A 20221-nucleotide genomic window follows, 5' to 3' on the forward strand; every position below is an offset into this window, starting at 1 on the left:
CCAGGGTAACAGACTACCAATAACTGCTTTTCTCATACGGAAAATAGTACATTACCTGGGACCCACTTTTACTAAGATATATGGAAGCGGAGGTTGCAAAACTCTGTTCCCCAAGCATAAACTACTATAGGTACCCCACAAATAATTTTTATAAGCATTTGGCTCATGGTTGCTTAGCCTCCACTTGTTACTATGAAACACATGTCTGCATTGAGGCAGTGACAGCATCTCAAAAATAGGGAACATGAAAAAGTATAAACCTGAGCCCACCTTTTGGGGAAAGTCAAAAATGGCAGTGAGGTATACCCAAGTGCCCACTTTTTGTTAAAGGAAAAAGAGAATGTTGGGGTGCAGTTAATTCATAACTGAAGAAGCAGGCAAGAACTTTTTCAGGGCTCAAATAAGGGCATTTAGTATCATAGGACAGAAAGGAAACAACTAGGAGGAAAAACAAACAGCTCCTCTTTCTACTGTGTGTGTCTGAATAAATGATCTCAGCCTATGGGTTCATATACCCTTGGATAAATCATGTCATCCGCCTGCCTGAAATCCTCCAGTAACTTCCCACTAAATTTAGAAATCTCATTTCTTCCCCTGGCTACAAAATCCTGATTGCTCTAATCCCCACTCCACCTTCTATCTCAATCTGTACCCCTTTTCCGCTCCTTTCATTAAGTCCCAGGCACTTGAGCTTTTTTTTTTACAGTCTCTGGAACATGCTCAGCAGTTTCCTGCCTTGGGGCCTTTGACTTGTATTTGCTTTTCAATAGCTGACTCTTCATCATTCAGGTCAGATGGCACCACTCAAGAGGTCCTCTTGTGACCCCACGTATCACATACCCTGACATATTTTATTAATCAGGACTTAATTACAAACTAATATTTATTTTTATTGTCTCTTCCCCCACTTCAGCCACTAACTAGGATATAGAGTTCATTTACCATTATATCAGCAGAGCCTAACACGGAATCTGGCACGTAGTAAATAAGTGCTCAACACATAAATGTTGAATTAATGAATGCGAGCACGCAAGGTACTTTAAACAAAATAACTAGTGGCCTTGGAATAATTTTAAATTCACAAATATTACCATCTTGCTGAGGAATATAACAATACAAAATTGAGATGACTTACACCATTTAAAAGGTTGTGGCTTCTAGGAATCTGAACAAAAATGAACCAGGCAGAAATGCCAACTTAAGATGAAAGTGTTTAAATAAATTAACCCATCCATTTTAAATAGATTTGCTATGCTTCACTTAATTCTGAAGAAGGAAGAATATATACTTCCCATATTAATAAATCACAGCAAAAAAGTAGGAAGAGTTTCAATAACAAGGCTGTAGATACATTGAAACCCCTTTTTATATTAAAAGTTAGAATGAAAGACAAATCCAGATTGAACATAGTGATTGCAAAATATAATGCAATTTTGAACAATTAAAATTATGAAAATATACAAAATTGATGGGCAACACAGCTAGGCATTTGTACATTTTCCATTATGTGGAGAACACTAAAAAGTTCTCTACCTTTTATCCACATCAGATAAATGATTTAAACCAAATGTTTGCTTTGGAGAGTCTTAGGATCTCAGTAGTATAAAAAGCAGTAATTTTTCAGTCTGTAAACAGTAGTCGTGTTTTTTCTCCTTTTCTTTTTTTTAAATATCAGTTTTCCACACAAAAACAAAATAAAACAAAAAACCCACACAAACTAAAAACAGCAGCAGCAGCAATGAGTTATTTGGGAATTCTCTTCAAATACCAATTACATACAATTGCTGGAGAGGGTGCTTTTTACTCATGTAAGAATATATGTGTATATATATATATTTTTTTAACTGTACACAATTTATAGTGCATGACAATTTCCAAAAGAACAGATCAATAAAAGATATTGGCCATTTCTGCATAATTTCATTCTTTTTACAATTATCTCAAAATGTAAGAGGTTGGATGTAATTGAAATGCTACATTTAGTAGGGAAATCAACATGTAACAAAGGAAGCATAACCCCAATGTAACATTATCTGTCACTAAAACCAGTAGAGGACCCAGATGCCCCTAGGCAAGAGACTAGGTAGGTAGACCACTGGAGTCACACACTGTCCCTGAGGACCAAGGCCAGCCCACTGAGCACACATATGCTAGAATGATCACTGTCAGTTAATAGACTTGTTTCAAAGAACATTTCTATTTCTACGTATAGTATTTTTGGATATTCAAAGAAACATCATTTCAAGAACACATGCCATACACACATACCCCCAACCCCATACACAAAGTTCCATCTAAATAGACCATAGTTTTATGAAATTATGATGTTATTAAGTTAGATTCAGAATCAATCAGAATTTTTAATTCATCTTGTTCAAGGCAGTTCTTTTCTTTTGGGGTGGGGTATAACAGTTGTGGCTACCAATTAACATCAAAACTGGTTTTTTTTAATTACTGGATAGACTAGGATTTCCAACAAGTCTTATTTTGACCATGTAATTCAGTAATTTTCAAAAAAGTTTCCCTACAAGTTGAGACAGTTATTAATCACCCTACCAAATTGTGAATCTAAGAAAGTCAAAATGATAGGGACAAAATGCAATTGCTTTGCATACAGAGATTTTCCAAGCTCTTTTTTGGTTGCTTTTAAAAGAAAAAAGTATCACATTTCACTGGAGAAGTGAGTTGGAAAGGACCTTGAAGGTCTTCAAGACCAATCCTCCATCAGATATTTGAATCTCCTCATCAAATTCATTTCTTTGCTTTTCAGAATTATTAACTTTAACGGTATTTGGGTAACAAAGACCAAAAACAGAGGCACAGATTCAAACACAAAAAAGTTACCAAAGCAGTTGTATAAAATGTGTAACATTTTCAAGAGCAATGTTTATCTTTTCTGTCAAACCAACCTCTGAAGCCATAGTCTTGGGGAGCTCCAGATGAACAAAGTAAACACCATCCTGGTAATAATTCTCAAGTTTGAAAAAGGTAAACTGAACCTCAAGCCCAACTGATAACATTTCTTTTGCCAGCCTAAATCTTAAAATCTAGGTTAAATCCATATTAATATACATTCCTTCCTTTCTTCCTTCTCAAACCTCCCACTTAAAAAACACTAAAGTATAAAATCTTTACTTTCAAGCATATATACATGTATATACATTTACATATACATGTATATACGGTTGAAAATATACGTATATATGTAAAAGCATATACATATATATATATAGCTCACAAAACCAATGACACTGGTATTAGACTTGCCTGCATAAATTATGTACACCTCTCTTCTTTAAAACAGTGATTCCCATCTTTCCCAAGTAGACAAAAGACAGCAAGCTAGTCCTCAGCAGGCTTATCAGTGGTCTGCACTACTTTCCCCTCCAAACAGCTGTAAGGTAACAGAAGGCTACTTCTGATTTAACTCTCACAGGAGCTAGGATGGGGATGTCTCGGCCATTGGGATTATTAAGCTGAAAACCGACAGCCTGTGGGCATCGGAGTGATGTCCTTCAGTGGCAGGTGCTTATGCCAAATTTCATCTGAGGTCCTTTGGGTACCTGCCTTGGGTTCTGTGGGAGCCAAGCATTTGAGGAAGCCTCAAAACTAAACTGCTAATGTGGAAAGAGGGCCTGCTCCCAATCATGGTCCCCCTCTTCTTCTGCTTTCTGCTTCCTAAGGCTCAAGGACCAGACCAAAACACGCACTGCTATAATGGTAGGGCCATTCAGCTGCTCTGAGGTCAATGCTTTATGCTTAATTTCTATTGCTGCTTTCCCCCCACCCCACCAGATGTTTCTGGTGATAGAAGGGAAGAAGAGTGGGGTTCTCTTGTGGCTGCCATATGCATATGAACATGTATAAAAAGTGGTCAAACCCAGATGAGGGTCCTGCTTCTGGTTTATATACAATAATTTAATCAGTTGTACACATTTAATACCTAAAAAATTAATTCACGATCAAAGTCCTTCATGCATTTTATGAGGAAGTTCTGGATTAAAATGATGGTCAATCAGATGTAGCTTTTGCCTGGGAAGATGATGTCATTTTCTGTTGTAGAGTCATCAGTGCTTGTGGTTCACACTAACTTAAATTTTTAGTTTCTTTGTAGTCTCAAGTCTTTTTTTCAGCAGCTCCCCAATTTCCAGAAGTGAGTGCAGGTAACTGCTCTGCACCTTCCCTTGTACAGTCTTTGAAAATTTTCTCTCTTCCTACAAAGGAAACAAGAATTAGTGGTCTTGCTCAGAAAGCATTCCCCCAGATTAGAGATCCTCAGGTATTAATTAAAATTACCACTACCTCTGGTCTCACTGCAAGCTCCATCAGAATAGAGTGGGTCATTTTCAATTTCATTAAATGCAAAGATGGCTAAACTCATCACAGATGTATATTTTTCCATGTGACTTTTCACTGAGACCCCTGTTGCTTTAGCATTACCAATCTTTCAAGTAACCTTTGTTATAAATTGTATCAAGTCGGAAAAGCGAGATTTCTGATTTCTAGTTTTCATCAAGAGAAAAAGTTAGGGGCTTCCCTGGTGGCGCAGTGGTTGAGAATCTGCCTGCCAATGAAGGGGACACGGGTTTGAGCCCTGGTCTGGGAAGATCCCACATGCCGTGGAGCAACTGGGCCCGTGAGCCACAACCACTGAGCCTGCGCGTCTGGAGCCTGTGCTCCGCAACAAGAGAGGCCACGATAGTGAGAGGCCCGTGCACCGCGATGAAGAGTGGCTCCCGCTTGCCGCTTCTAGAGAAAGCCCTCACACAGAAACGAAGACCCAACACAGCAATCAATCAATCAATCAATCAATCAATCAATCAATAAATAAATACTTTTTTTAAAAAAAGAAAAAATGTTAGAAAATTATTACTAAGTACTTTAGCCATAAAATTACTACTATTTTGTTATGAGCTGTACAAAGTGGAAAAATTGAGATTTCTTATTATTAGTTTCATCGGAAAAAAAGTAGAAATTTATTATTCATTTAGACTTATCACAGCCACTTTTTAAAGGCATCAAATTTACCAGTATCATCTTTTCTAGTTACAATATTGACAGGCCTCCCTCCATGTTGACAAAGTCCACGATCATGTTCCAGAGGCCAAACAACTAAAAAAAGACCAGTTTTCCTAAGGCTGCTCAAATATGTGAGTTAAATATTTGCTGCACGTTTGACCTGTGGTAGAAAGCACAAAAAATAAAGGGGATGGAGTGTTCAAACACAGAAAGAAGGTTGGCTGAAAACTGGTTAGCTTTACATGAAGTTGGCAGTACTTTAAAGCCCAAAAGAAACCAACAAGTTTCTGACCCAACAAGTGGGTCATTTTATGACCCAACAAGTGCATAAAAAGGTATGTACACAAATACATTTCATTCAGTACTATATGTAAAAGCAAATGTATAGAAACAACCTAAAATATGTCCAATGGATGTGGTACATTCATATTTTGAACACTATACAGTTGTTTAAAAGAACAAGATTGATCTAGATGCAGTAGCCTGAACAGAACTCTTGAATATTGGTTGAGTGAAGAACTCATTGGTTGAATTTATGCTTCTGAATAAAATAAAGTGTATATAATTTACTTTAAAAAAACCTAACAGATGTTAGAGTACATTATAAAGTTACATTAAGACCAGATGGATTTTTAAAAAAGGGTGGGGAGGAGGACACTTCCCTGGTGGTCCAGTGGCTAAGACTCCACGCTCCCAATGCAGGTGGCCCAGGTTCAATCCCTAGTTGGGAACTAGATCCCACATGCATGCCACAACTAAGAGTTCGAATGCCACAACTATGAGCCCACATGCTGCAACTAAAAGATCCCACATGCTGCAACAAAGACCTGGTGCAACCAAAATAAATAAATATTTTAATAAGGAGGGGAGGGTGTCTTGGCATACAACCAGTTTCAGTGGATACCGCTAGGGAAGAGGAAAGGGGACCAGGACTAGAGGTAGTACTCCAGAGGCCTTGTTCATAGTGTTTCAAGTTTAGAAAGAAAGGAAGGAAAGAAAAAAGTGAACCTAATGTAAATGGAACTGAAGTTGTTTTTTTTTCTTTTTTTTTTTTTTAACCCAAAAGAAAGTACTAAGCACTACATGGATCCAATATTTGGTGGCCCGTGCTGCTCAGTATGTTATATGTATCATGACTTTAACAAAATAAGGCAATATACAGCCATTATTGTTTTGTTTAATCTTCACTATAACCCTATGAAGTAGGTATTATTTTATCTGAGCAGGACACTATGGGGCCTTCCTGGGACAGGCCTTCCCCCATATCCTCTGCTTTAGCTCTTATCTGAAGTACCTAGATAATAGTATTTGATGCAAATTTCCTGAGTTGTTTTGCAGATGTGAAATCAATCCCCCCACCAAATGGAAGATGTTAACTACTTGATGACCATGAGCACATAAGCCCCAGGCCTCCTGGAGCCTAAGGACTGATAAAGTTAACCCCTGTGACACCACCCTGTTCCCCCATCATCAGCCAATCAGAGAACTGTGCACGATCTGATCACACACCCTGCGACCCTCCTCCCTCACCTGGCTTTTAAAAATGCTTTGCTGAAACCCTTCAGGGAGTTCTGGGCTTTTAGGGCATGAGCCACCCGTCTCCTTGCATGGTCTTGCAATAAACCTTTCTCTGCTCCAAACTCCAATGTTTCAGTTTGTTTCGGCTCACTGTGCACTGGGCATGCGAGCTTGCATTAACATTATTATGATTTCCATTTTCCAAATAAAGAAATTGAGGCCCAAAGAGGTTAAGCGACTTTCCCAAGGTCAAAAGATGAAGACAGAACCAGGGCTTGGAAAATCTAGCAAGTAGCCCAGAGTTAAGGATAACCTCTAGAATAATCAAAATGAGAAATCTTATTCCTCATTTCAGGAGGCAGATAGATCTTTCAACAAGAACAACCACTCAATCCTCTTGACAACAGCAGGGCTACTATGCCTGTCACCTTTGTATCCAACAGTCCTTCCCACATACCACTGAGGCAGGAGATAGATGGGCTCCAGGCTAGGCATTTACAACTGGCCTCCTGTTCACACCTCATGGGATGAGGAGAAGATGAGCTCCAGGCTGGACATTCATTATCAGTCCCTATTTACAGTTCCTGAAGCAAGAGACAAACGGGCTCCAGGACTACATGTTTATGACTAGACTCCTGTCTATATTTCGAGATGTGCACCTCAATATAAAAACCAGCAACAGGGGCTTCCCTGGTGGCGCAGTGGTTGAGAGTCCACCTGCGGATGCAGGGGATACGGGTTCGTGCCTCGGTCCGGGAAGATCCCACATGCCGTGGAGCGGCTGGGCCCGTGAGCCATGGCCGCTGAGCCTGCGTGTCCGGAGCCTGTGCTCCACAACGGGAGGGGTTACAGCAGTGAGAGGCCTGCGTACCGCCAAAAAAAACAAAAAAAAACAAAGAAACAGGAACAGGGTAAATAACCGGACACTGGGCATTTTTATGGCAGGGACAGACTGGGACTAAACCCTATTAAATGATCCAGAGGTCACACACCTCCCATCCTTGGGGCAAGGGAAACACTACGCATGTGCAAAAGCCTACACAGCGTCAAAAAGGCAGGAGATGCCAGACCATAGTAAGTCCTGCCATCTCCTCCCAGAGGCCTTTGCAGTGGGATCCATCTTAACTTAGAGGTGCGTGCGCACCCAGGGGAGGGTCCAGAAACAAATTAGCCCTGGGGTCAAAACAATACAACTGGCCAAAAAGAAGACAAAGACCCGGAAGACTGACACCTTATAAAGGATTTCAACTTCCCAAAGGCGCTACTCTCTGAGTTCGCCTGTGCATCTTTCCGCATGTACTTTGCTTTTCCAATAAACTTTTTACTTTTCTTTACCTTCTGCCTCCTTGCCTGAATTCTTTCTTGCCAAGGCATGTAAGGACTAGGGACCCAGGCCCTAGCTGCTGGCCCCTGTGGTCCAGTGGTTAGGACTCCCAGTCTGGGAACTAAGATCTTGCTTCCTACTACTGCTCACTGCTGCTTGATGCAAGCTGCCGCTTACTACTGCCTGCGTCCGAAATCACCATGGGCTCTGGCTCTGCCAAATGACTCATGGTGCACCACACAATTCACTTTCCTGCCTCTGTGCTGTTGTCTGTGCCTCCTCCTGCTTGGGATTCCTTTCCTCCATTCCTGTCTGCCTGGTGAAAATTTATTAATCCTCAGATGTCCCCTTTCCAGTGAGACTCTTTTTGACTCACTCAGATTTCTGTGCCTATATCGTATCTCCAATTTAGTAATTTGTATGCATCGCTCTACAGCCAGACTCTCTACAGTAGGTCTTTGATCATTATATTTCTACAAGCTTTAAGCCCAACAATAGTGAGCTCAATAAATTTATATCTACTTATTGAAAATCTCAAAGATGTCCGGCAAAGCCCAACCACATGAAGCAATGTGACATCTGTCCAAGTGTGCAATCCTTAAGATTTTAAAAAATAGGTACTATAATTTCGAGTTCTTACTTTTCTATACTATTCACAAAAGGGGATGGGAGTTTAGAGCACAGAATGAGTTTGCATTTAATCTAAAAAGTCAAAAGTTAAACAGCTCCAAATCTACTACTATGAATTACCAGATCTCTTTATAGGTAAAAGGGGTCCAAAAGGACTAGCAAAGACCTTTTGGCATGCATGTGGGGGCGGAAGGCAGATTCCTGCCTGGGATGTACCTGTTTCACAAGGATTTAATTACTAGGCCTTTACTGGGTAACCAAGTACCTGGAAGTCATAAAGGCTAATGGCAGACACAAATGTGTTTAAAGGTGATAGAGAAGAGGGAGAGGTGGAGGTGGTTCTGGATGGTGGGACTGGGAGGTGCTACTCTCTATTTTCTAATTCTCTTGTAACAAGCATACATTTTTGTCTGTAGAGAAACAGTGAAACACTACAGAGCAGTTAAAAGGAACAAGGTAGATAAGTTACTTATATGTAACGATCTCCTAGAGACTAAACAGAAAAACAAGAGACTAAACAATATGTATAATACGCTATCATTTGTGTTTAAAGGCAAGATGTGGGGGGGAGGGGCACGGTCATAACGTACTTGCAAATGGGTTCTCTAACTCAGGAAGATTACACAAGAAATCATTGATAACAGCAGTTCCTTCTAAAAAGGGAACTAGGGAATGGGTTAGAATGGAAAGGAGGCAATTCACTGGATTTTCTTTCTTTACTCTGAATTTTTTTTTTACCATGTACATATTTTACTTTTTAAAACAATGTAAGGCTTAAAAAAAGGAAGACAAAAATACTAAAGAATTAATAATCCATCAATCAGTACCTCTAATTACCACTGAAGTCTATATTCATTCTAGTGGACATAAGAAAGCAGTTGAATATATAGCTTAACTGGCTAAAACCAAACTTCTAGCCAACACTTGTCTGCTTTCTTTAATCAGTCTTTGGAAATGTTAAATGCTCTGAGCCCTTTCCCACAGTAAGCCCTTTTTTCAAAGCTCTAACATGTTGACATTTTACAAAAGAGGGGCTTACAACCTTTTAAAGCTGGTGTGCCAAGCAAGATTCCATTCACTCCCTTCCCTAGAAGGGCCTGGGTGGAGGTCTTAGACTAGGATGATGCCTGCCCTCAGATTGCTGGATGAGCTTCCTCATCAGCAGAGGCTTAGGTCAAACTACTCAAGGAAAGCATTTCCTCACGATCGGAGTTTCATCACTGGAACAACTAGCCAGAATCAGGTGGCTCCACCATTGCTCTTCTGGCTCCTATCAAAATCCTAAACCTACTCCAAGCTGGTGCATGTTAACTCACCTGACACCATTTGTTTGTTTTATTTAATTAACTTTTTTAAAAGAATCCCCTTTTTTTTCTTTTCTTGGTACGCGGGCCTCTCACTGTTGTGGCCTCTCCGGTTGCGGAGCACAGGCTCCGGACGCGCAGGCTCGGCGGCCATGGCTCACGGGCCTAGTCACTCCGCGGCATGTGGGATCCTCCCAGACCGGGGCACAAACCCGCGTCCCCTGCATCGGCAGGCGGACCCTCAACCACTGCGCCACCAGGGAAGCCCAAGAATCCACATTTTTAAAAGTGAGACTTTATCGGGGATTTTGCTAGCAGAATTTTAAGAAACCAGCCTAAAATAATGATCAGGAGAAAACTGACTAGTACCTTTGATTCCATACTTGTTTCCATTCCTTTTTGGCTGGCTTGCTCTGGCCTCATTATTACTGACATAATTAGTTCTGATGTCCAGCATCTTTCCTTTTCCATGTGATAACTGCTGGGCTGGCAAAGAAACCAGCCAATCCAACAGCAGGTAAGTTCTCAGTCAAGGAGATTGTCCCTGAATCTCAAAAGTATGGCTGGTTTCCTATGGTGCTCAAAACAGGGACAATACTAATTCTACTCTTCAACAATTCATCAGTTGTTTTCATAGTAAAAGAACACCCCCAAAAATGTATTCAAAGGTGGAAAGCGGGAGGGGGGATGAAGGGAGAGGAGACACCACCACCACCAAGACCACAGCAAAAAACCAGTGCCAGGCACCTTCTAATCACAATTCCCATAAGGAGAGAATAATGAATTAAAAATTAACTTGTCCCTGTGATAACAATAAGAACACTTGAATGTCTATATATAACTTATTGCTGATCAACTATAGTCTCTTACCATACAGTCTCTTACCAGTGAGAGGGAAGTGTCTTCTAAAATAAGTTCTTCAAGTTTAAGTGCAATTAGATGTGTTTCAAGTCCTTTAATATGATCCACAACATTCGAAATTAAAGTCTGAAGCCCAGTAACATAGTCTTGGAAACTGGTAAAGACAGGTGGCTGGAAAAAAAGATTTTTAAAAAGTTGAAAGATTATCAAACGTATTTCTCCCATGCTATATCACATAAGATATACTAATTTCATGCTATAGCATTACTTAATTCTATTAATAGTAACAGGATGGGACTTCCCTGGAGATCCAGTGGTTAAGATTCTGCACTTCCACAGCAGGGGGCACGGGTTCAATCCCTGGTTGGGGAAATAAGATCCCACATGGTGTGTGGTGTAGTCCCCGCAAAAAAAAATAGTAACAAGGATAGATATAGTTTTGGATATTAAGAGAGTCTCTCAAACCAAGGTAAATTTAATAGCCACCAAATGCTAACTCAGTAATGATGACTTTTTTTCAGTGTGGTTTTATTTCACTCTGGGGAAGTAGAGGTGAAAAAACAAATAAAAAACCTTAGTTGGTCATTATTCAACTTCAGGTTGGGAATCTCCTAGAACACTAAAGGAGATGAGAAGAACCAAGTCTTCATTTCTTCTCTTTATGTCTTTGAGATTTCCTCTATTGTTAATAACAGAAACAGAAATTCTAAATTCTAATGGAAAAAATGATGGGTGACAACAATCAAGAAAATTCTGAAAAAGAGCCGTTAAGGGGAACTTGCCCTAATAGATATTAGGGTATATTATAAAGTTACATCAAATCCCGATGGGACTGGCATATAAGTAAATTGACAAAGACTGAAAGAACACAAATCCCAAGATAGAGCAAAGAATATAAAGGAATTTAAATGGTTACCTTTCAAAACAGTGGTTTTCAAGTGGATGAATGGTACTGAATAGCTAGCTAGACATATTGTGAAATATAAAATAAATAAAATAATAAATAACAAAATAAATTCCAGACAGATTTAAATACTTAAATTTTTTAAAAAAATCCATCGACGCACCAGAAGAGGATTTAGGTAGTGGCTTTTGCGATCATAAATTGAAAAGGTCTTTCTAAACATAATACTAACCTAAGAACTGTTAAAAAAAAATCTTGGGGGAGGGGCAATAGGTGGGTGGGGGAGTGGGAGGTACAAACTACTGGGTTAAGATAGGCTCAATGACGTATTGTACAACATGGGGCATATAGCCAATATTTTGTAATATCTGTAAATGGAAAGTAACCTTTAAAAATTATACAAGAACTAAAAAAAATTTTTTAATCACCATACATTTGGAAATTATTGAATAGCACCTAAACAAAACAATGGTCAAAGAATAAATCACAAGAAGTATTAGAAAAAAATGTTTGCTATGTCAGATGAAGATATGAAGTACCAAATTTGTGGGATAAACATAAAGTGGTGATTAGCAGCAAATTTGGAGTCCAAATCCCATTAGAAAAAGGATAAAACCATAAAACCAATGATCTAAGCATTAATTCAAAGGAGTTAGGCATGACAAAAAATCTTATTTTTTAAAAACTACTATACTGACAAAAAAATCACTCAAGTTAAAAGACATGTCAAACTGAAAAAAACTGCATCATATATGAAAAAGGATTGTGTTAACACTACTATGTTAAGAGTCTAATAGCTCAAAACATATCAATGGAAAAAATACTACCACCACAATAGGAAACTTGGGCAAAGACAGAAACAATATCAAAGAAATCCCAGCAGTGATACAATTTAAAAAACAGATAAACACAAGAAACCTAGCCAATCAACTAGTTAAGGCCAGCTTTTCACTCAAGAAGTCTTCTTTGAAGGTGCAACATCAATAGAATTTTTTTAACGCAAATTGGAAAAAGGAGAGTATCAATGTTTGCCTATCAAATGGGTAAGGATACAGACACACCACACCACTGGGGAATGTAAAAACAGGTAACTCCAGCTTTTTGAAAGTTCGCTTCACGCCACTTAGCTTTCACGAAAGACCTACATTAGTACCTGTTTTGGCTAACCAAAAGAAATCCAAAGAGGATTTTTGCTTTCACAGGAAAAAGGCGGCGAAAAGCGTTTGCAGCAAGCTGTTACAGAAGCAGCGCACACCCTTAGCAGCAAGAGTGGCACCGGAAGTGCCACTCAACATCAAGCCGCCACAGCGGTGAACTATGTCTGTAAGCATCTGTGCTTTATCTCAATTTACTTTGTGCATCCATTGTCCTAAGGTAATTGCTTCTTCCCTTTATGCCACCTGGGCTTACGAAAGGTTTCAAAGGAATGCTATACTTCTGGATAGCAGCGAAACCTGTATACATAGTAATGTCAGATCTAAGAGATAGCCTAAGGAAATCATATTATAAATTCATCTTGTGTTTGTCCTTTTTTTTTTTTTTTTTTTTGCGGTACGCGGGCCTCTCACTGCTGTGGCCTCTCCCGCTGCAGAGCACAGGCTCTGGACGCGCAGGCTCAGCAGCCATGGCTCACAGGCCCAGCCGCTCCGCGGCACGTGGGATCCCCCCGGACTGGGGCACAAACCCGCCCCCCTGCATCGGCAAGCGGACTCTCAACCACTGCGCCACCAGGGAAGCCCTGTCCATATTTTAATAGCAGCACTATTTATAATATTAAAAGAAAATCAGAACTAAACATTCAACAATGGGAATAAGTTATGATATATTAATATAACAGGATAGTACATAACCATTAAAAGTAATGAGATACATCTATATTTGCTGAAATGAAGAGATGTCTAAGATACCCTATTAAGTGAAAACAAAAACAAATAGCAAAGTTGCAGAACTTTCTACAGAGCATGATTCTGGTTTGTATGCAGTGGCTATCTCTGTTTGCTGGGAAAACGGGTGATCTTCACTTTATTCATATATTTAGGTTACACTGACCATCAGAAAAATAGGCGGCTATTCTCATTTTTGGAAATTAGAAAAGCAATAACTACAAAAACTCTCACAAAATTCAAATACCAAAAGCTATTGACAAGTACTAGGAGTGTAGGTTTTCATTAGAAGAGAAAGTAATCACACAACTCTGATCAATTCTTTCAAACTGCACTCATGGTCTGTTAAATTATCTTGAACAAAGTGAAGGAGAGAAATGAATGAATGGCAACACTCAGGACAAGTGTCAAATCTAAAATTGTTACTGAATTGTGCAGGAAGTTAATATTACTAATAAATCCATCAACATTTTCAAACGACAATGTTACTATATTCCTACAGTGAACAAAAATCTTCCATTAATAATAAGATAAATTCGAACATTAACAAAACAGCATGCCATTAGAGAATAAATCCTAAACATCTTTCCTTATGAAAAGGATATAAATTATGTTAATGTTTTACACATGCAAAAATTAAATCAATTAAGATGGGAGGAAACTCCAAAATTGAATACAAACAGAAATAGATGAATCTTATTTGCATCACACTAATATAATCTGAGTTTTTAATTCCAGTGCTTTTACAGAGTACCTCAACTGTCTACATTCACTGGAACATATTCTAAGGACAAAAAAGAAATGCAAAAATTTGAACTTTATTTAGTGGGTTTGTTATTGGAACTGGTAGTGGAACCAATGTACTAATTCCAAAACTATTTAGTATTTATTGTAAAACAGCAAATGAATAAATATATTGATGCTGTTGGGAACCATGGTTCTTACTCTGAAAAGAAAACTACAAATATGGAATGAGGGAAGGAATGGAAGGAAGAACACTGATATTGGACTAAAACTGGAGGTATCAGTAAGAATTAATTATTTAAAACTCTGTGTGTGTGTGTGTGTGTGTGTGTGTGTGTGTAAATAAATTTCCTGTCTCTCTTCATGGCCATTAACTAGAAACAGTAAAACTCTAATAGCAATTAGTATACCTAACAACTAGATCTTGGTATTTTGAATACCATTCCCCATAAAGGAACCAGGGTTCATTGAAAAAAATGACTGATTTCAGTTCAGTGGGTGAGTACAAAGTGCTTGGAGCATTTTTGTTGTTTCAGACAGTAAGGGCTCAAAGACCAATGTTCAAGGACGGGAACCAGCTTAAAGTGGCTCCCATTAGCCAAATCTGTGCATCCAAAAGAAAATGATGATAATGGTTTACAAGGTAAATTTAAAAAAGAATGAGTCCACAGTGATACTAAAATAGTGATATTAAAAATATACAGCTCTATTTTTACAGAATGCCAGTTAATAAATGATAAATGATTGGTAGAATTTTTTTAAATCACCATTGTGGAACCACCAAAGAAATAAATGATTCATGCAAGTTAGACTAACAATGGATGTTAAAACCAGTGGGTGAAAGGCTGGTGGGGAACAGAATATTCAGAGTCTCAAAGCATCATCTCACAGATTAATTACACGGGAGGAAAGACACTCTTACAATAAAGAAATCCGGCAGACACTTCCTTTATCAAATAATTAAACCTGAAATTATCAATAATGGGACATAACAACATTAGTGCCTCCTAATTTAACTGCTAAAAAGGACACAGCATCTATGTTTAACCTAAATCTATGGAAACAATTAGCCAGATCCAGACTGTGGGATAGTCTACCAAAAACCTTGCTAGACTTTTCAATAATAAAGACAAACAAAAGCTAAGGAAGTACGCTTGATGAAAGAAAGGTACAGAGAAATGACAACTAAAAGCTGTGTCAGATCCTTAGTAGGATTCTAGTATTTTGAAAAAGACTATACAGGATGTAACTGGGATAACAAGGAAAAGGTTAATATGGACATTATAATATTATTGTATCAATATTAAATATCTTGAGTATAAAAATATCTTGAGTATTATGGTTTTGTAGGAGACTGCCCCTGTTCTACCCTGGTGTGTTAAGTATCACAGTCTGTACTTTTCTTTCAAATGGTTCAACAAATGGGGGTGGGGGAGGTAGAGAATGAGAGAGAGGGGGGGGGAGGGGGAGGGGGAGGGGGAGGGGGAGGGAGAGGGAGAGGGAGAGGGAGAGGGAGAGGGAGAGGGAGAGGGAGAGGGAGGGGGAGAGGGAGAGGGAGGGGGAGAGGGAGAGGGAGAGGGAGAGATAAAGCCAATGTGGCAAATTGTTAACAAGTGGTGAATCTAGGTAAGGATGTCTGGGTGTCATTATACTAGTCTTCCAGCTTTTCTGCAGGTGTATATTTTTTTTTAAAAGCTGGGGAGAGAAAAGGAATGCATATTGGGTCCTATGATCTCTTACAAAATGCAGGAAAACAGTGAAAAGAAAAGGCAGCATGCAGCCAGATTGTTACTTGTGTTTTCTCTGTTATTACCATGATGATGCTGGTTTCTTTTTTCTTCTTCTTCTTTTTCTGTAAATTTAATTTGTATGGTCGCAGGACACTCTCACAGTAACTGGACACCCAAAGGATAATAGAAATAGTCTGAAAGAGGAAAAATTGCAAATTCATCAATAAGGATTACACTCAAGATATCTATCAATAACAAAGATTATGAACTATACAAATTCTATGCAAACAGCTCTTCTATGCAAATCTCTTCAAGTTCTCTTGTAACTCTCCACTCTCTAATTTCTACAATCACCACACTGATCCAGGTCTTCTTCATCTCCCACTCAGAATACTGTCTTTATTCTTTCTTCTGGCTCTCCCAGCTCTAAACTCATCCTCTACTCCAGTGGTCCCCAACCTTTTTGGCACCAGGGACTGGTTTCGTGGAAGACAATTTTTCCATGGACGGGGGGATGGTTTGGTGATGATTCAGGCTCATTACGTTTATTGTGCACTTTATTTCTATTATAATAACACTGTAATATATAATGAAATAATTATACAACTCACCATAATGCAGAATCAGTGGGAGCCCTGAGCTTGTTTGTTCACTTGCCACTCACTGATAGGGTTTTGATATGAGTCTGCAAGCAACTGATTTATTATGGTCTCTGTGCAGTCAAACCTCTCTGCTCAAGATAATCTGTATTTGCAGCCACTCCCCAGTGCTAGTATCACTGCCTCAGCTCCACCTCAGATCATCAGGCATTTAGATTCTCATGCGGAGCACGCAACCTAGATCCTACAGTTCACAGTAGGGTTCGCGCTCCTATGAGAGTCTAATGCCGCTGCTCATCTGACAGGAGGCAGAGCTCAGGCGGTAATGCAAGTGATGGGGAGCAGTTGTAAACACAGACGAAGCTTCGCTCACCTGCTGCTCACCTCCTGCTGTACAGCCCAGTTCCTAACAGTCTGTTAACAGACTGGTTAACAGTCCGTGGCCCGGGGGTTCAGGACATCTGCTCTACTCAGCCCAATTTTCTTTCACTTCCTTGCAGGAGATGGGGATCCATTAACATCCTTTTCACTGAAGTGAAAAGTCCAAATTCCTAGGTATGGAATCCAAAGGTTCTGTAAAATATGCCTCTCCCCACCCACCTCTCCATCCAGGTAAGATACTGCCTCACCTACAAACCTTAAATTGTGTATGAAGAAATCTCCCCAGTTGGTCAGCACATATTCTCCTTTGAATTAAGTTAGGTGTTTACACGTCTTCACCTATGCTACAGCGTATTCATGTACATATATACACGCAATTATTTCTCATTCACTCATTAAGTATCTCTTAGGCACTTAAAATGTCACCAAAACAGAGAATATTGCCTTCAGGAAGCTTACAGACTAGTAGAAAAAGAAAGTAAATAAACATGTGACAAAATAAACGGAAAAAAGATAATGGATTATGAGTGTTTGTGATCCTTCTTTCTCTCTCTGGCTAAAAGAAAAAAAGTGTTTTGCTACATCAGCTCCTGGATTCTCTTTCATAATGCAGAATCTCAGCAATTAGTGAACAGCAGCAACAAATTTAGAAAGCTGGCAGAATTAACTTAAACTACATGATAGTTGAGTCAAAAAGGAAAATGAACAGAAGAGAGCTAGATTTGCAGTGAATCTGAGGAATCTTTAAAGATTTGTAAAGCAAATTTCAAGAAGTTTTACCCTAACATTATGAATGAAATTCTCCTGATACCCTTGGAAGGAATTAGTTCAGAAAACTGAAATTGCTTTTCAATTAACAAAAGGTGGGAGTGAAGGGTTAAATTACAGGCATAAGGTGCCTATTACCTGTTCATTTTTGAAAAATTAATCCTGCATACAATTAAGGAAAACTGAGTTTTTCACAAAGAGAACAAAAACATACCTCAACCAAGAAGACTAGATTTTCTAAAAGAGTAGGATGTGTTTTCAAGTTACCATCTTTAACTTCTAAGAGATCACCTTTACATTTACTAAAGACATCTGAAAACAGAAAAATAGTTTATGGTTTTATTCAGCTTTTATTTCAATGTTATTTTTAGGAACACAATGCACAATCTAATAAAGAATAAGCAAATATAAAGACTTAACCCAGAAAGCTCCCCCACCCCAATGAAACAAACACCAAAGAATATCTGTTTTAAGCTCTTTATTTTATTTTATTTTATTTATTTATTGTTTTTGGCTGCATTGGGTCTTTGTTGCTGCCCTCAGGCTTTCTCTAGTTGTGGCGAGCGGGGACTACTCTTCGTTGCAGTGCGCAGGCTTCTCATTGCAGTGGCTTCTCTTGTAGTGGAGCACAGGCTCTAGGCGCGCGGGTTTCAGTAGTTGTGGCACGTGGGCTCAGTAGTTGTGGCTCATGGACTTAGCTGCTCCGCAGCATGTGGGATCTTCCTGGACCAGGGCTTGAACCTGTGTCCCCTGCATTGGGAGGCAGACTCCCAACCACTGTGCCACCAGGGAAGTCCTATTTTAAGCTCTTTAAAAAGCCACACAACTACTGCTCTATTGTCTTCAAAACATAAAAGGCAGACTTATAAATTATATATTCTAGGGTCTAAACACCAGCTACGGGGACTTCCCTGGTGGTCCAGTGGTTAAGACTCCACACTTCCAGTGCAGGTGGCCTGGGTTAATCCATGGTCAGGGAACTAGATCCCACATGCACGCCGCAATTAAGAGTTCACATGCCACAACTAAGGAAGTCCACGTGCTGCAACTAAGGAGCCTGTGAGCCGCAACTAAGGAGGCTGCCTGCCGCAACTAAGACCCAGCGCAACCAAATAAATAATTTTTAAAAAATAAATAAAATAAAATATGGGATAACTGTTTAAAAAATAAATAAACACCAGCTACGCCTTTCCAGAGATAGGCCATTGGCACAATAAAAATAAGACTTCAAGTGGATGGTTTAAAAGAACTTGTGCCATTATAGACTAAAAGACCAATGTGCATGGTAGAAATGCACCTTCATAACAAGTACCAGGTTTTATTCTCATAATCCTGATCATCTTTTAATTCTCAGTCTTCATTTGAGCAACAAAATAAAAAGACTTTTTAGGCTCCTAAAAAGAAAGACCCTTATAGATTTAAAATGCACAATAATCTATAATGGAAAAGAATCTGAAGCTGTACACCTGAAACTAACACAGTATTGTAAATCAACTATAGTTAAATAAAATAATAATAATTTTTTTAAGTATTTGAGAGAGTTAAAAGAAAATGCATATGTATATTCTTTACCAAATAATTTCATTGCTAGGAATTTAACCCCAAGGAAATACTCAAATAAGTACCCAAACAATTGTGTCCCAAGATATTTATGTCATCATTGTTATACATAATATATTATGTACTTAGAGCATATAAATAAATCTGGTACACTGATACAATACTGTGGAATATTATGCAGCCCTTAAAACAAATGGGGTGTGTATATAACTGACATGGTAAAATGTCCAAGATAACAAATAATTAAAGCCAGAAAAGCATGTATTATACGTTTTCATATATTTTTTTTAAAAATCACTACTATGTATTTCCATACACACACATATGACTGTTTAGGTGGTATGTAGAAATACAGACTGCAAAGTGCCAACAGCACGTACCTACTTACTTCTGCAGGAATGGGGCTGGGAAAGGGGAAAAGACCATACCCACTTGTGTACTGTTTTACAATAGGTGTCTACTACTTTTGTAATCAAAACTTTTTAAAGTTAGAAACAAAGTCTTTAAAAATACCAAAAATGTGTGTATTATTATTTTTCAAAACCTCTTGCAAGTTTGTATGAAAAAATGAGCTATTGTCAGACAATCAGATACAATATGGGAATCCACAGTAAGACCACTTACCTTTTAACTGTTCTAGTAAAGACTTAAGACTATTCTCTACTCGCTCCTGGATCTCCATTGTATCCTCTAAAATTGAAACACAATGAAAAACTTTCAATTCAATTTTTAGTAAGATAAAGAAGCAAGACCAATACCTGGAAGCATAGGCAAGGACATTTTGTTTTCTCTTAAGACCCACAGGCCTCTAAATTCCATTATTGAGAGAAAGATGAAGGACAGGAAAAGGAGAAAAGGAAAGAGAAAGGGAAAGAAAAAAGGCAAAGAAAGGTATTAATTACTGTTCTGCCAAAAGCACTACCTAAGATTCTCTAGGAGGACCAGAAATCTATGTGTTTCAAATACTCTAAATGACAGGATCCACAAGCCTTATGA

The 20221-nt window shown here is 38.7% G+C and overlaps 1 protein-coding gene across 2 annotated transcripts in view; it reads right to left on the reverse strand.

The window, feature by feature from the left end:
• Positions 1 to 1338: 1338 nt before the first annotated feature.
• The window catches only part of NAA25 (N-alpha-acetyltransferase 25, NatB auxiliary subunit), a 73639-nt gene continuing 54756 nt past the window's right edge, over positions 1339 to 20221 (reverse strand). Inside the window, exons 20-24 of one of the 2 annotated variants that reach the window (XM_079942591.1) lie at positions 19850 to 19915; positions 17880 to 17977; positions 16001 to 16111; positions 10681 to 10827; positions 1339 to 4214 (exon numbers count right to left, since the gene is read on the reverse strand). In XM_079942591.1, coding sequence (XP_079798717.1) covers positions 4092 to 4214; positions 10681 to 10827; positions 16001 to 16111; positions 17880 to 17977; positions 19850 to 19915 — 545 coding nt within the window. In that variant the 3' untranslated portion in view covers positions 1339 to 4091. Of the gene's footprint in view, positions 5180 to 10680; positions 10828 to 16000; positions 16112 to 17879; positions 17978 to 19849; positions 19916 to 20221 lie in introns of both variants that reach the window. The other variant, XM_079942592.1, reaches the window with a different exon arrangement.

This window comes from Stenella coeruleoalba, assembly GCF_951394435.1.
Source record: "Stenella coeruleoalba genome assembly, chromosome: 14".
Taxonomy (NCBI): Eukaryota; Metazoa; Chordata; class Mammalia; order Artiodactyla; family Delphinidae; genus Stenella; species Stenella coeruleoalba.